Source organism: Phalacrocorax aristotelis, chromosome W, assembly GCF_949628215.1.
Source record: "Phalacrocorax aristotelis chromosome W, bGulAri2.1, whole genome shotgun sequence".
In the NCBI taxonomy this organism is placed as follows: Eukaryota; Metazoa; Chordata; class Aves; order Suliformes; family Phalacrocoracidae; genus Phalacrocorax; species Phalacrocorax aristotelis.
In genome coordinates this window covers 4,247,091-4,259,749 of record NC_134310.1, presented here as the reverse complement: position 1 = coordinate 4,259,749, position 12,659 = coordinate 4,247,091, and the positions used below count along the sequence as shown (strand labels likewise).

The 12,659-nt window shown below is 45.1% G+C and overlaps 1 protein-coding gene across 2 annotated transcripts in view; it reads left to right on the top strand.

The window, feature by feature from the left end:
• LOC142049836 (amyloid-beta A4 precursor protein-binding family A member 1-like) overlaps positions 1-12,659 on the top strand; it is a 66,090-nt gene that overhangs the window by 53,161 nt on the left and 270 nt on the right. For both annotated transcript variants that reach the window (XM_075077919.1, XM_075077920.1), the window contains 4 exons: positions 7,578-7,757; positions 8,527-8,739; positions 11,531-11,650; positions 12,289-12,429. In XM_075077919.1, coding sequence (XP_074934020.1) covers positions 7,578-7,757; positions 8,527-8,739; positions 11,531-11,650; positions 12,289-12,429 — 654 coding nt within the window. The remainder of the gene's footprint in view (positions 1-7,577; positions 7,758-8,526; positions 8,740-11,530; positions 11,651-12,288; positions 12,430-12,659) is intronic.

Below are 12,659 nucleotides of genomic sequence, written 5' to 3'. Positions count from 1 at the left end.
ATGGTACGGCTAGCGTGAGGATCCATGTCAGCAGACCCTGCAAAGAGACAACTCAGAGAGGGATTATTCATTGTACATCCTTGCACAGTTCTGCTTTCACACACTTTGCAGGCACCCATTCTATGCGCCCTTCATTCTCAACCGCGGCGTAGCCCCCCCCCAGGCATCTCAGTTTCCATCCTCTCTCCCATTGCTCACTGCCTGGGAACCTTACTCGTACCTGCGGATAGCGCTCGCCTGCTTGAGCTTTGCCAAAGTGCTTCTCCACTGCTGTAACTTGCTCCTGCCCGCGTATAAAATGATTAAGCGAATATAATGCACGCATTAAAATAGTTTGCTGAGCTGCTATGGGTATAGCTCCCTTATACCCCTCCCCCTCCCCAAGCTGTATTATTTTTGCTTTCAAGGTGCAATGAGCGCGTTCAACTATTGCCTGCCCCGTGCTATTGTAAGCAATGCCGTGTTTTAATACAATATTCCAAGCTTTACACCATTCTTCGGTACTTCGAGCCCGAAAGCATGGTCCATCGTCTGTTTTTATCTCAGTAGGCTTTCCAAGCCACACCATTACCGTGGTCCAATGCGCAGTCAAATGCGTTGCGGTCTGCTTCCGATGTTGAGTAGCCATGATGACTCCACTATATGTATCAATTGTAATTGCCAGGTGCCGTCCGGGGGCCAGCTGTGGACATTCAGTAAAGTCAGTCTGCCAGATAGCATTTGCTTCTAGTCCTCGAGGGTTGACTCCTGCCTCCCACAATGGCGAGTGCTGACAGTAAGGACAGGTGGCTACTACTTCTCTTGCTGCTCTTATTAAGATGCCACACTCCTTTGCCAAGGCTTTAGCACCCAGGTGCAGTTGTTCATGCAGTTTCTTTGCCTCCGTCAATGTCCAGACTCCCGCGGCTGCCTCATCAGCCATGCGATTCCCCTCAATCAGTGGTCCAGGCCCTGTCTGATGACTGCGAATGTGAATTACTGTCACAGTTGCTCCTCGCTGTGATAAAGCAACCTCTAGCATCAAGGCAATTTCCGTGTGTGGTACACCCTCTCGTTTCATGGACATGACTAATTTATACACGTATAAGGAGTCTGTGCACACATTTATATGCCAATCTATATCCTTTCGCAGGGCCATCTCTAGCGCTTTCGCTTCTAGCCACTGCACACTTTTACCCTGCTCCTCATACGTCTGGCGCATCCCACTATTCTCTTCTTTCCACACTACCGCCGCTCTGTTCGTCTTCGAGGAAGCGTCTGTGAAATATGTTGGTCCTGGGTGAGGGGTATCCAAAACTCTACTATCCACACTCAAATCCACCACTTTGGCTGTCTCGGCCCACCTCTGTACCGTGCCTGTGACGATTTTCCCTGGGTACGAGTATACTGCCAATTGTATATCCTCTTCACTCTCTACCACCTTCCGCCATTTCTCCCCATTCCACGGCACTGTCAGCTTATCTGGCTCCTTCCCAAAGATTCCCTTGCTTTCCCGTCGCAGACGCCAAATCATTCCCCCGGCTACCTTGACTTTTGTGGAGAACGCATCCTTGGGAACCTTCTGATATACCCATCGCAGTGGTTTTTCTTCCCCTGCCCGTATTTGATATAGCAATCCTAATCCTCCACTGGCGGTCAGAATCCAACCTGCGATTAATTCCTCCTGAGGGTCCCACCGCCATACTCCTTCCTTTTGCATTCGACGTTCTATCATCTGCAACTGCTGGACTGCCTCAGCGTCTAAAGTCCTGGGCTCCCATGGGTCGGTCCCTTTCAGCAACGCATAGAAAGGTTGCATCTCCACACCGGTGACGCGCACAAACGTCCGCAACCACTGCAGTGCTCCTACCAGCTTCTGTACATCGTGTAAATTTTTAACCCAAGGTGTAAGTTTAATAGGCTGAGCTTGTATGGAATCCCCTTGTATTCTAGCACCCAGAAATCCACACACTGGTCCTCGCTGTACCTTTGCCTCAGCTACCTTGAGGCCCTGTCCCGCAAGGCCCCTTTGGGTGTCTGAAAAGACTTGTTCACACAATGCCTCGGTGGGCGCAGCTATGAGGATGTCATCCATGTAGTGGATCATGTAGATTCTCTCCTGATACTGTTGCCTTACTTGCTGCAATGCAGAAGCCACATACCTCTGGCAGATCTCTGGAGAATTTTTCATCCCCTGCGGAAGTACTGTCCACTGCCATCTACTACCTGGTTCTGCGCGGTTCACCGCAGGCAGAGTAAAGGCAAATCTCTTTCTATCATCTGGATGTAGCGGAATACTGAAGAAGCAGTCTTTGATATCTAAAACAATGATTCGCCATCCTTTCGGGACAGCACTCAGATCTGGTAGGCCAGGTTGGAGAGGCCCCATGTCCTCCATTTGCTGATTTACTGCTCTAAGGTCATGCAGCATCCTCCATTGGTTTTTATCTTTCTTTTTTATAGCAAATATAGGGGTGTTCCACGGGCTCATCGAGGGCTCTAGGTGCCCTGCTTCGTGCTCTTGTTTTACTATAGCTCTTACAGCCTCTGTTTTCTCTGTTGTCAGGGGCCACTGCTCCACCCAGATGGGCTGTTCGGTTTTCCACACTAACTTGTGGTGACGAAACCTCTCTGAGGCAGTGGCCCTTGTGCTAAATTTTTCAACCCGATCCCCATCTGGGCAAGGGCGTCCCGCCCCAACAAGGGGCTTGCTACCCCATCTGCTACTAGTATGGTCACTACGGCCGTGAGGAGCTTCCCTGCCTCCTCGTCCATGACTTCGAGTTTCACAGGGCAAGTACTAGTCCTCGTTTGTTGTTCTCCTCCCACCCCTATTATATGCTTTCCCATGGCAAGGGGCCAAGTTGGTGGCCACCGTTCGAGTGGCATCACTGTGACATCTGCCCCGGTATCCACTAACATTCCCAGGCATATCCGTGCCAGGCAACTCGGCTCTTGCGGGGTAATCATCACTGCTGCCATGGGCCTCTCGTCACAGCCTATGACCAAGGCCACACGGGGGCTGTAACCTGCAAATCTTGCTGGTTCTGCTCCCCTGCCTGAAGTTTCACTCCCCCTTGGCCCGCTATGGTGGGCCAAGCTCCTGGCACTGGCACCATGATGGGGGCCATTTGACTCACAGGAGGCACGAATCCCCCTCGCTTCGCCCTCCTTTGGCCGTTTCCCGGCTTTGTGGTTGGACAATCTCTTGCCAGGTGTCCTGGCTTCCCACACACCCAGCACCTCCCTACTGGGCGCGCTCCTCCTCCATTACGTCCTCCCCTTTCCCCTAGCGGGCACCCGGCTTTAAAGTGCCCTTGCCGTCCACACAAGTGACATCTCGGCCCCACCCCGGCCGCTTGCACCATCACCCTTTCTTCGCTTCCACAGTCAGGGTTCTGGCAGACGTGCGCTCCCGCACCGCCATGCTGATTCAACGCCTCCTGGCGCAAGACATGCCTAATGGTTTGACCCAATGAAGCCCCCACCGCCAGGGTGCGGAGGATATCTTGTGTTTGCGGATTTGCTTGATTTCGGAGGCAATCCATAAGGACTGCCTCCTTGGCTGCTGGTGGCAATTCTGATTCTATAATAGCCTTCTGCAACCTGTCACAAAACGTTGTAAATGGCTCTGCTAGTCCTTGCTGTATCTTTTGCCAAGGTTCTGCTTTTTTCTCATACCTGCCCACTTCGCTATACGCTTTGCGGGAACTCTCCATTACCGCTTGCAGCTCCCTGCCCCTTAATTCTGCTGCTTGCAACTGCGGGGTTTCCAGTCCTTGACTTCTGCCAGTGAGCCAGTCAAGGGTGGTCCCTCTCAGAGGGTGGCCCGGAACTGCCGCCGCTTGCTGTACGAGGGCATGGCAGGCACTGTGCATTGCCTCCTTCCAAAGTATGTACATTGTGGGAGCCAATATTGCTTTCGCCAACTGCTTAGCATCAGAGGGGGTCAACGGCGCTGCATGCGCAGCGTCCAGCAGCAATCCTACTCCTTCGTCTTTCAGCCCCTTCTCTCTAATTTCTCGCCATAAACTTCACACTAGCTTGGCATCTATCGGCGTTCACTCCACCCCTCCTCCTGGAGCTAGTCGGAAGATCCCGGGCATCTCTATCCTTACTCCATCGAGGCTACAATCTCTAGCTATCAGCCGCCAGTTAGGTAACTCGACTGACTGTCGCTGGGGCGCACCCTTCGTTAAGAGTCCTGTCTGCCCCCGAGTTACCTCCCCTAGTGCGCGCATAGCCTGCTGCAGCTGCCGCAGCACGTCCTCCGCGGACCCCTCCGGAGCTGCAGCGCTCCGGACCTCCCCTTTTGGCGGTCCCTCTCCTCCCTCCTTCTGATTGGTCCTCCGAGTCCCTGCTGCCTTATGCCTCTTTTTTGCGCGCTGCAGGCAAGCTGCCCCATCTTCCCACATGTGGGCATCGGTTTCTCCCCCAATTTCTGATTCGCTGCTACTCGAGGTTGTTCTATACCCCCCCTGTCCTCCCCTCCAGGCACCCCAATCCTCCTCCTCGTCCGACTCCCATCTCAAGGGTTGCCCCGGGAGCCAGTCTCGAGGGTCGGGCAGAGGGCGGTGCCGCTGCCGGCGCTGATCATCTTTCTCCTTCCGCTCCGTCACTCCCGCTGCGTCCGCTGCCACGTCACCCTCCCCGCGCGCAGGTACCCGCGCCTGTGCCAAATCGTCCCAGGGGTTTGCGGGGGGGGGGGGCCATTCCAAGGGTCCTGCTGGCTCAACAGGGAACACCGCCGCTTCCCGATCCACCTCCCTGGGAGCCTCAGACTGAGTCGCTGGCCAGGCTACTCCGTCCGAACTCTCCCCTTCTTTCCCATCCCCCGCGATGCTTGCCCCTGTCTGCGTCCCCACTGCCCCTCCTGGGTCTATTTCCGGGCTACTGTCGCCTGTAGCACCGTGCAGGCACAGCCGCGCCTGCCGCCACGTCTCCTGATCATCCCGAGCTTTCAATAGTAACCGGTGTATCTTTCCCCAGAGCTGTATGTACTGGGATTTTCCCATCATAGCCCTTTCGGCTAACTCCTCTTTAATTCTCGCCCAATTATCTTTATTAAATATGTCTGCGGGACTCCGTATGAGCCCCTGCGTAATCATCCATTGGATGGCCTTTGAGGTAGGCGCCTTCGATATCGAAGTACCATATTCCTTCCCCAATCCCTTCAGTACCTTTACGACTGATTCCATGGCGCGCCCGCCGACCTGCGGCTCCCCGTCCCGCCCCTGCGTGCCTCAAGCTATTTTTTCCCCCGGCGAACTTGCCATGCCGCCCCGCCGATCACGTCGGGGTCACCACTTGTAGCTGTACGCTTCTACGGGAGAACTTATCTTGGGCCGCATATCTCCGGGACACAGGGCTCTACCCACCCTGGGGACAGTGATGCACAGACATCAATATGATGGATACAAAATGTCCATTTATTTAGCTGCGTCACGCGCTTATATAGCTCTTGCGCTTCCTGTTCCTGCCACTCCTATGGGGAGGAGTCTATCTTTCCGTCACATCCCGTGATCTTCCGGTCGCCGATCCCTGTCTATTCCCCTACAGGTATTTGCCCATACTATCCCATATGCCCTGGTACTCATAACTATCAAGCCTTGGGGCAGATCTCTGGATGATATTCTTAAATTGTTTATTAACCTTAGACAATATTGAAACTATCTGCCAAAGAAATACCAAGAGATGTATATTAACTACCCAAGGATGTTCAAGATACTGAAAAGTTGTTGTAGTGAGAGAGGAGGCACTATAGAAGACGGCAGCTAAGGTGCCATTCTGTATTTCCTCCATGAAAAAACCTCTCAGAGTAGGAGGTATAATTGCTAATGGTATCCATGAAGTGGTACCCAAAGTACAGTAATGGCTTCAATATAAACTTCAAATACCAAATAAAACTGAAGGCCAGTGTTTAAAAACAACTCTCCCAGGCAAAATATCACTAATCACTGCAGAGCACAGCAGACCACAAAAACCAACACCAATCTTTAATAGGCACAGCAAATACAAGAGCATGGTGCAGATTGGATAAACTAATATTGAGAACAGAGTCTATGCTGTGACCAGCAACTGTTATTATCTCAACCCTTCGAGCCCCGTGTTGGGCACCAAAAAGGACTGTCGTGGTTCAGCCCCAGTTGGCAACTAAACACCACGCAGCCGCTCGCTCACTCACTCCCCTCACCCCTGTGGGATGGGGGAGAGAATCGGAAGAGCAAAAGCAAGAAAATTTGTGGGTTGAGATAAGAACAGTTTAATAAATAAAATAAAATAGTAACGTTAATAATTATTATGATAATAGTGATAATATAATGAAAAGGAAAAGAGGGAAAAGGGAAAAAAAACCAAACACAAGCAATACAACCGCTCACCACCCGCTGACTGACGCTGCCAGTCCCCGAGCTATGATTGCTGCCTGCCTCCCCCGGCCACCTCCTCCCAGTTAACATACTGGGCATGATGTATGATGTTACATGATATGGAATATCCCTTTGGCCAGTTTGAATCCACTCTCTTAGCTGTGGCCCCTCCCGGCTTCTTGTGCACCCGGCAGAGCATGGGAAGCTAGAAATGTCCTTGACTAGTACAAGCACTACTTAGCAACAACTAAAACATCAGTTTGTTATCAACATTATTTTCATACTAAGTCCAAAGCACAGCACTATACCAGCTACAATGAAGAAAATTAACTCTATCCCTGCTAAAACCATGACATTTAGAGATTCTAAAACCTCTCTGGACAACCTGTTCCAGTATTTACACACCTTCACAGTACAAAAGTGTGTTCTTAGGTTTAAGTGGAATTTTCTGTGTTTTGGTTTGTGCCCATTGCCTCTTGCCCTGTCACTGGGCACCGCTGAAAATAGGCTGGCTCCATCTTCTTTACACTCTCCCATCAGGTATTTCTGTGTATCTGTAAGATCCCCCTGATCCTTCTCTAGGTTGAACAGTCCCAGCTCTCTCAGCCTCTCCACATATGTCAGATGTTCCAGTCCTTGAATCATCTTTGTGGCCCTTCTCTGGACTCTCTCCAGTATGTCCATGTCTCTCTCATACTGGGGAGCCCAGAACTGGACACAGGACTCCAGGTGTGGCCTCACCAGTGCTGAGTGGAGAGGAAGGATCACTTCCCTCGAACTACTGTCAACACCCTTCCTACTGCAGCCCAAGAAACTTTTGCCTGCTTTTAAAGGCCTTCTCATTATCTTTTAAAATGCTGTTGTATGTTTTCTAGAAGGTGTTTTTATTTTTTATTGATGGATTGATTTTGTGCCAGAAGTGAAAATTACCACAGGTGAGAGCTCAAGTTCTCCCTCTGGAGTCTCAATTTCAAGTAATGCAATAGGTATACCTTTAAGTTAGCAGTAGTTAGCTGTGAAAGGAAGGCTTTACTTGTGTTTCTTATGTTCATCTGGGTTCACTGCATGGATGACTATGTTGACAGTCTGTTTTGCTTTTTTACTTAATACTTTAGGTTCCTTAACATGTAGGCATAAACCATTTTGCAGCATGTTTATAACAGAGAAAGTATCAGTTAATGAAACCATCGGAATGTTTGATGTTCTTTTCTTCTTTGGGAATTACTACAGGCACAGCTGATTGCACAGTCTATAGGTCAAGCATTTAGCGTGGCCTACCAGGAATTTCTGAGGGCAAATGGAATCAATCCAGAAGACCTAAGCCAGAAGGAATATAGTGACTTGCTCAATACCCAGGACATGTACAACGATGACCTGATTCATTTTTCCAAATCTGAAAACTGCAAAGATGTATGTCTGCTTTTTTTCCATAACACCATTAAGCTCATGTATACTGAGTTCAAGCCTGTACTGGCAACAATTAGAAAGCTATTAGTGCTTCCAATGAATAACGGCACTGAGGTAATTTCTATCCTTCCCAGTAGGTTTATCCTGTGGGCAATTCTGTTTTAAGAGCAAGCAGGGAACCCTAAATTTATCAATAATTGAATGATTTACTTTCTTTTTGTATTCTTTTTACCAAAAAAATTTCACATTTGAGACACACGACAGTGAAGTGAATATACAGTAGACAGTATAAAATTTTTGGAGGCACTGAGGTTGGTAAGAGTGGTTGACCCCAGGTTTTAAAAGGCTATATATTTGCTGCTGGTTTTATCAATAAAGATGAAGTAGTGTAACACTGCAACACACAGGTAACTGTTTCAGAAAACACAGTCACAAGTACTTTAAAACCCTCCCTGACTTAGTTGTGCCCACCAAAGGCCATCATGCCAGGGTTGTTCTATACCAGCTCCCTCCAGCCATATGAACAGATGAGTTCTATTTGGGGGCGATTTTGAATTAAACAAAATCTCTAGTTTTAATGTTATTTGATGGTTGAAGGCATTTAAACTATGTTAAACTATATACCCTCTTGTGTTTTGCCTTTGAATAAGAAAGGCATTTTGCAAATGAGAAGCCTGTGTTTGTTTATATGGAAACATATGAGGGGGTGGGATCATCAGTTCCATAGATGAGAAAAAAGCTTTTGTTTGAAACTCTCTTTCTTATGATTCAGGTTTACATTGAAAAGCAAAAGGGAGAAATTCTAGGTGTAGTGATTGTGGAATCTGGCTGGGGATCCATTTTGCCTACAGTTATCATAGCCAACATGATGCATGGAGGACCAGCAGAGAAGTCTGGGAAACTAAATATAGGGGACCAGATCATGTCAATTAATGGGACCAGTTTGGTTGGCTTACCACTCTCAACATGCCAGAGCATTATAAAGGTACAGAGAATATTCCTGGATATTACATATTTTAAAATCTTTATTGGAGTAGTGGGAGATCAAAAAGTATAGAATTATTTGTTGTTTGTTAACTTTGATCTTGTGCATTTTATAGCAGTTTCCTTTTGATGACTTTAAAATAGAGGGCAAATTCTGTTTTACCTATTTTCTGAGCCCTAAGAAGGGAGCTATGCATTTAGCTGCTTAGACCAGGGCATGCTGCAGGAATTCAGGCCCCAAGGGAATATTTGGATCCAAAAGGAAGATGTCTGTTACTACCTGGAGGCACCTAAACTTCATAGGACAGTTTGAGACATAGGTGCCTAAAATCTGCATTGGTGCAATTTTAGCCATTTAAATGATTCCTGAGATCTAATTCCTAGAGAACTGAGTAATTTTTTAAAAAGCTTGACTTTTTAAAACATATTTTAACATTTTTCTAAACTTTTATTCTTTTTTAAAGGAAAAATTAAGCCTATTTATTTTCTGTAGAAACAACTTGAGTGTATTGGAAAGTATAATGTTTCTTTGAACTTGGCTAAATGGTGGGACTTTTTAACCAGAAGAATTTTCTTTTAATTGACATGAGATCATGTAAATGCAAAAAGCAGGCGAGTCAACTGTAAATGAAGAGCCTCTGGGGTAGATGCAACATACAAGAGAATGGGTATTTAAACATCAAAGTTTCAGGAGGGGGAAAAATGTAACCTTTGAGAATGTTGGAAAATCAGCTAAATTGTCTTCTGGGTTACCTATTGAAATAGTCAATCACCACAGAACTGCTGCATATTGTACCATGTAGACATGCAATGTAATGCTATATAGGATTATAGAAACCCTTCTGTGTCCCTGCTGGGTAGTGGTGTTCTGATATTCTGGTTTCTGAAAATGTAAAGACCGTGCACTGACAAGTAATAGATATTTAAGTCTCTGAGACCAACCATTCTGGATTCAGTTAATTCAAACGATATCTTGTGAATGCAGTATATTAAAACATTGGTAACTGCAGTCTTTTATTTTTTTCCTGAAGCAGAAAAAATCCTTAAGTATCTCTGGGCTAACTTCAGTGGAACAAAGCTTACTACCCGTCATGTTCTGAGCTTTGTCATACTTGTTTTCTATCCCATATCAATTTTATTTCTAAAACTGATGTATGCTTTTCTCATACAGATGGACTTTTGCTGTGATGCATTAAGAATCTTCTGTACTTTCTCAAAATGAAAACAATCAAAAAGCTAGCTTTGCTGTCTCCTGCCTTTAGAGGCCTTTCTACTCCTTTTTCATGGATACATGAGGCTGTTGCCAGAGGAACTGCTAGCCATTTATCTTTCTGTTAAGAAGGTAGTTGATGCATTTGCAGGTCTTTATAGCCGTGCATCTAGAACTGTTTATGTAACATTATTGGATAACACAAATGAACCCCTAAATGAACCATCAGTCACCCAAGTATATATTTCAATGTTACAGAAATATCCTGACTGCAGACTTTTTTAGTATGCTATAAGGTCTCCTATGAAAAGATAAGCATTTTATATAGATGAGGAGAATATCTTGCAAGTACTTCACATAAGATTATTTTTAAATTAGAGATGTAAGCCTTGCTACTAATTGACTATAAACCATTTACAAACTGACAGATCTAGGAAGAATCTTTCCATATGTGATGGTTATTCCCTAATTGTATTATGCTACTTATGTCTTTTTCAGAAGCATCTGGTGCTAGCTACTATCAGAAACAGATTCAGGGCCTGTGCAACTGTCATGTCCAGGCAGTTAGAGGCATTGACTTTTCATCCCAGCAGAATGTCAGTTTCAAGTCAGTACCAAGTCTAGATTTAGGCTCAACAAAATCAGCAGTGGTAAACTGCATGTAGAGACATCAGTATATTACCTTAGCTGTAATAGGAGTTATTTTTCTAAATGAAATCCTAATCTTGTTGAAGTGAGTGGCAGGCAACCCATTATTTTCAATGCGATCCATATTTCACTTTGTGCATATGAAAGAAAGCAGGCATTGTAATTGATAAATGTTAACGTGATTGAAGCTTGAAGCTACTGTACTTTCTACATAATATCTCTTTTCTGTATGGGTTCTGTTTATTGAAGGCTACATGTGTGTAAATGCAACATTTAAGAGTAATGTGTGTTCAGTTCTATATGTTGTATAGAAAAAAGTAATCTAACATCGGAGTTGGATTTACCTACAAGTAACAGCTCTGAACGCTTGAATATATGTAATGGTCAGACTCTACAATTATCTCCCCTTTTATGTTTGGGTTTTCCTTCTTTTAGTTCTTCTGGTAGCAAAGATTTAATGCTGAATGTGATAAATCCCATTTAGAAGGGAGGGGCAATATAAATATGAGTATTGCTTATACAAGGACTTGACATTTGCATTGCAGAACTGAATATGACTACACCAGAAAAGCCACTTATTTGTAACTATTGATCTTACCTGCATATTTTAAATTTCATTTCCCAGCCAGAATGTTGGCAGTTTTCTGGTCAACTGCATAGACCTGCTTTTTATTTCCTTTGCTTCCTTTCTTAAAACAACAACATGAGCGTCTTGACAAGAAGAGGTTTATACTGCATCATTCAATTCACTGAGCATCCTGTTGCTTGTGTCTGGTATTCAGGAATCCTGCTTTATAATGATACATTCAAAGAACTGCTTATTCAGAGCTATTCCCATGTTAACATTCTAAGTATTGTTTTTCCTAGTGATCATGTTAAATTGTTTCACGCCATCTTTGTCAGCATTTTTCATGGTGATGGTATTTTTTTGCAGGGTTTGAAAAACCAAGCCCAAGTTAAATTGAATGTAGTTAGATGTCCTCCGGTAACCACAGTCTTGATCAGGAGACCTGACCTCAGATACCAGTTAGGCTTCAGTGTACAGAATGGGATTGTAAGTAGCTTCCAGACCTTCTGGTGATGCTTTTACATATGTTAAAGTTTACATATGTAATGAATTGTACTTTTTCCCTCACTGCAACAGGGGCTCAGTACACATTTTTAGTCTAACATATAAAAGCTGAACTGGTCCAAGTTATTCATCTGACTTTTTTCCCAGTCAAAAGTAGGAAAAGAAACTTTATTTCATAGCTTTAGCATCAATCAGAGGAGTAAAAAGGCTGGTTTAGGTTAAAGAAACAAAAGTGTATGGAGAACGCTGCTTTCAGTCTGTATCATTTGTGTCTCTGACCAAATCATTGCATATGGTCTCAAAAGAGTGTCTTTGATTCTCTCTTAATGCAAGGCTTATGCACTTTAAACTTTTTATAAACTATAGTTATTCATACACTCTTAAATTTTCAAACCATGAAGTAACAAGTATAATATGGATGGCTTTTGGTGGATGGTTTCTTTTGCTTTTTGAAGAGAATTTGTACTACTCGATTACTAATAAGTGTTACTTTGAATCAGTGATCCACTACATTTTAGACTTTGTTGCAAACACGTGTATTTAAATACTGAATTATTGTTTGTGGTCAAAAGCCTCTGTTCCATATCAAAACTCTGATAATTTTGTCCTTTCCCTTCCAGATCTGTAGCCTTATGAGAGGAGGTATAGCAGAACGAGGAGGAGTGCGAGTTGGCCATCGTATCATTGAAATCAATGGGCAGAGTGTTGTAGCAACACCTCATGAGAAAATTGTTCACATTCTCTCAAATGCTGTCGGTGAGGTAGGAGCAAGCAGTGTGCCTAGACAATATTGCATATTTCATCATCATTGCCTCTTTTGGGTTGTTACTGTTCAAACATAAATACTAGAAGTGAGAGTGAGAACCACCAAGGTTTTTCTTATTACTGAAGTGCCCACAACTTCAGATAAAAATTGAGATGGTTGGTAGATACTCAACACCTTAGAGAATAATTTTTCCCCAGACCTTAGTATGGATATAAAAATTCTCAG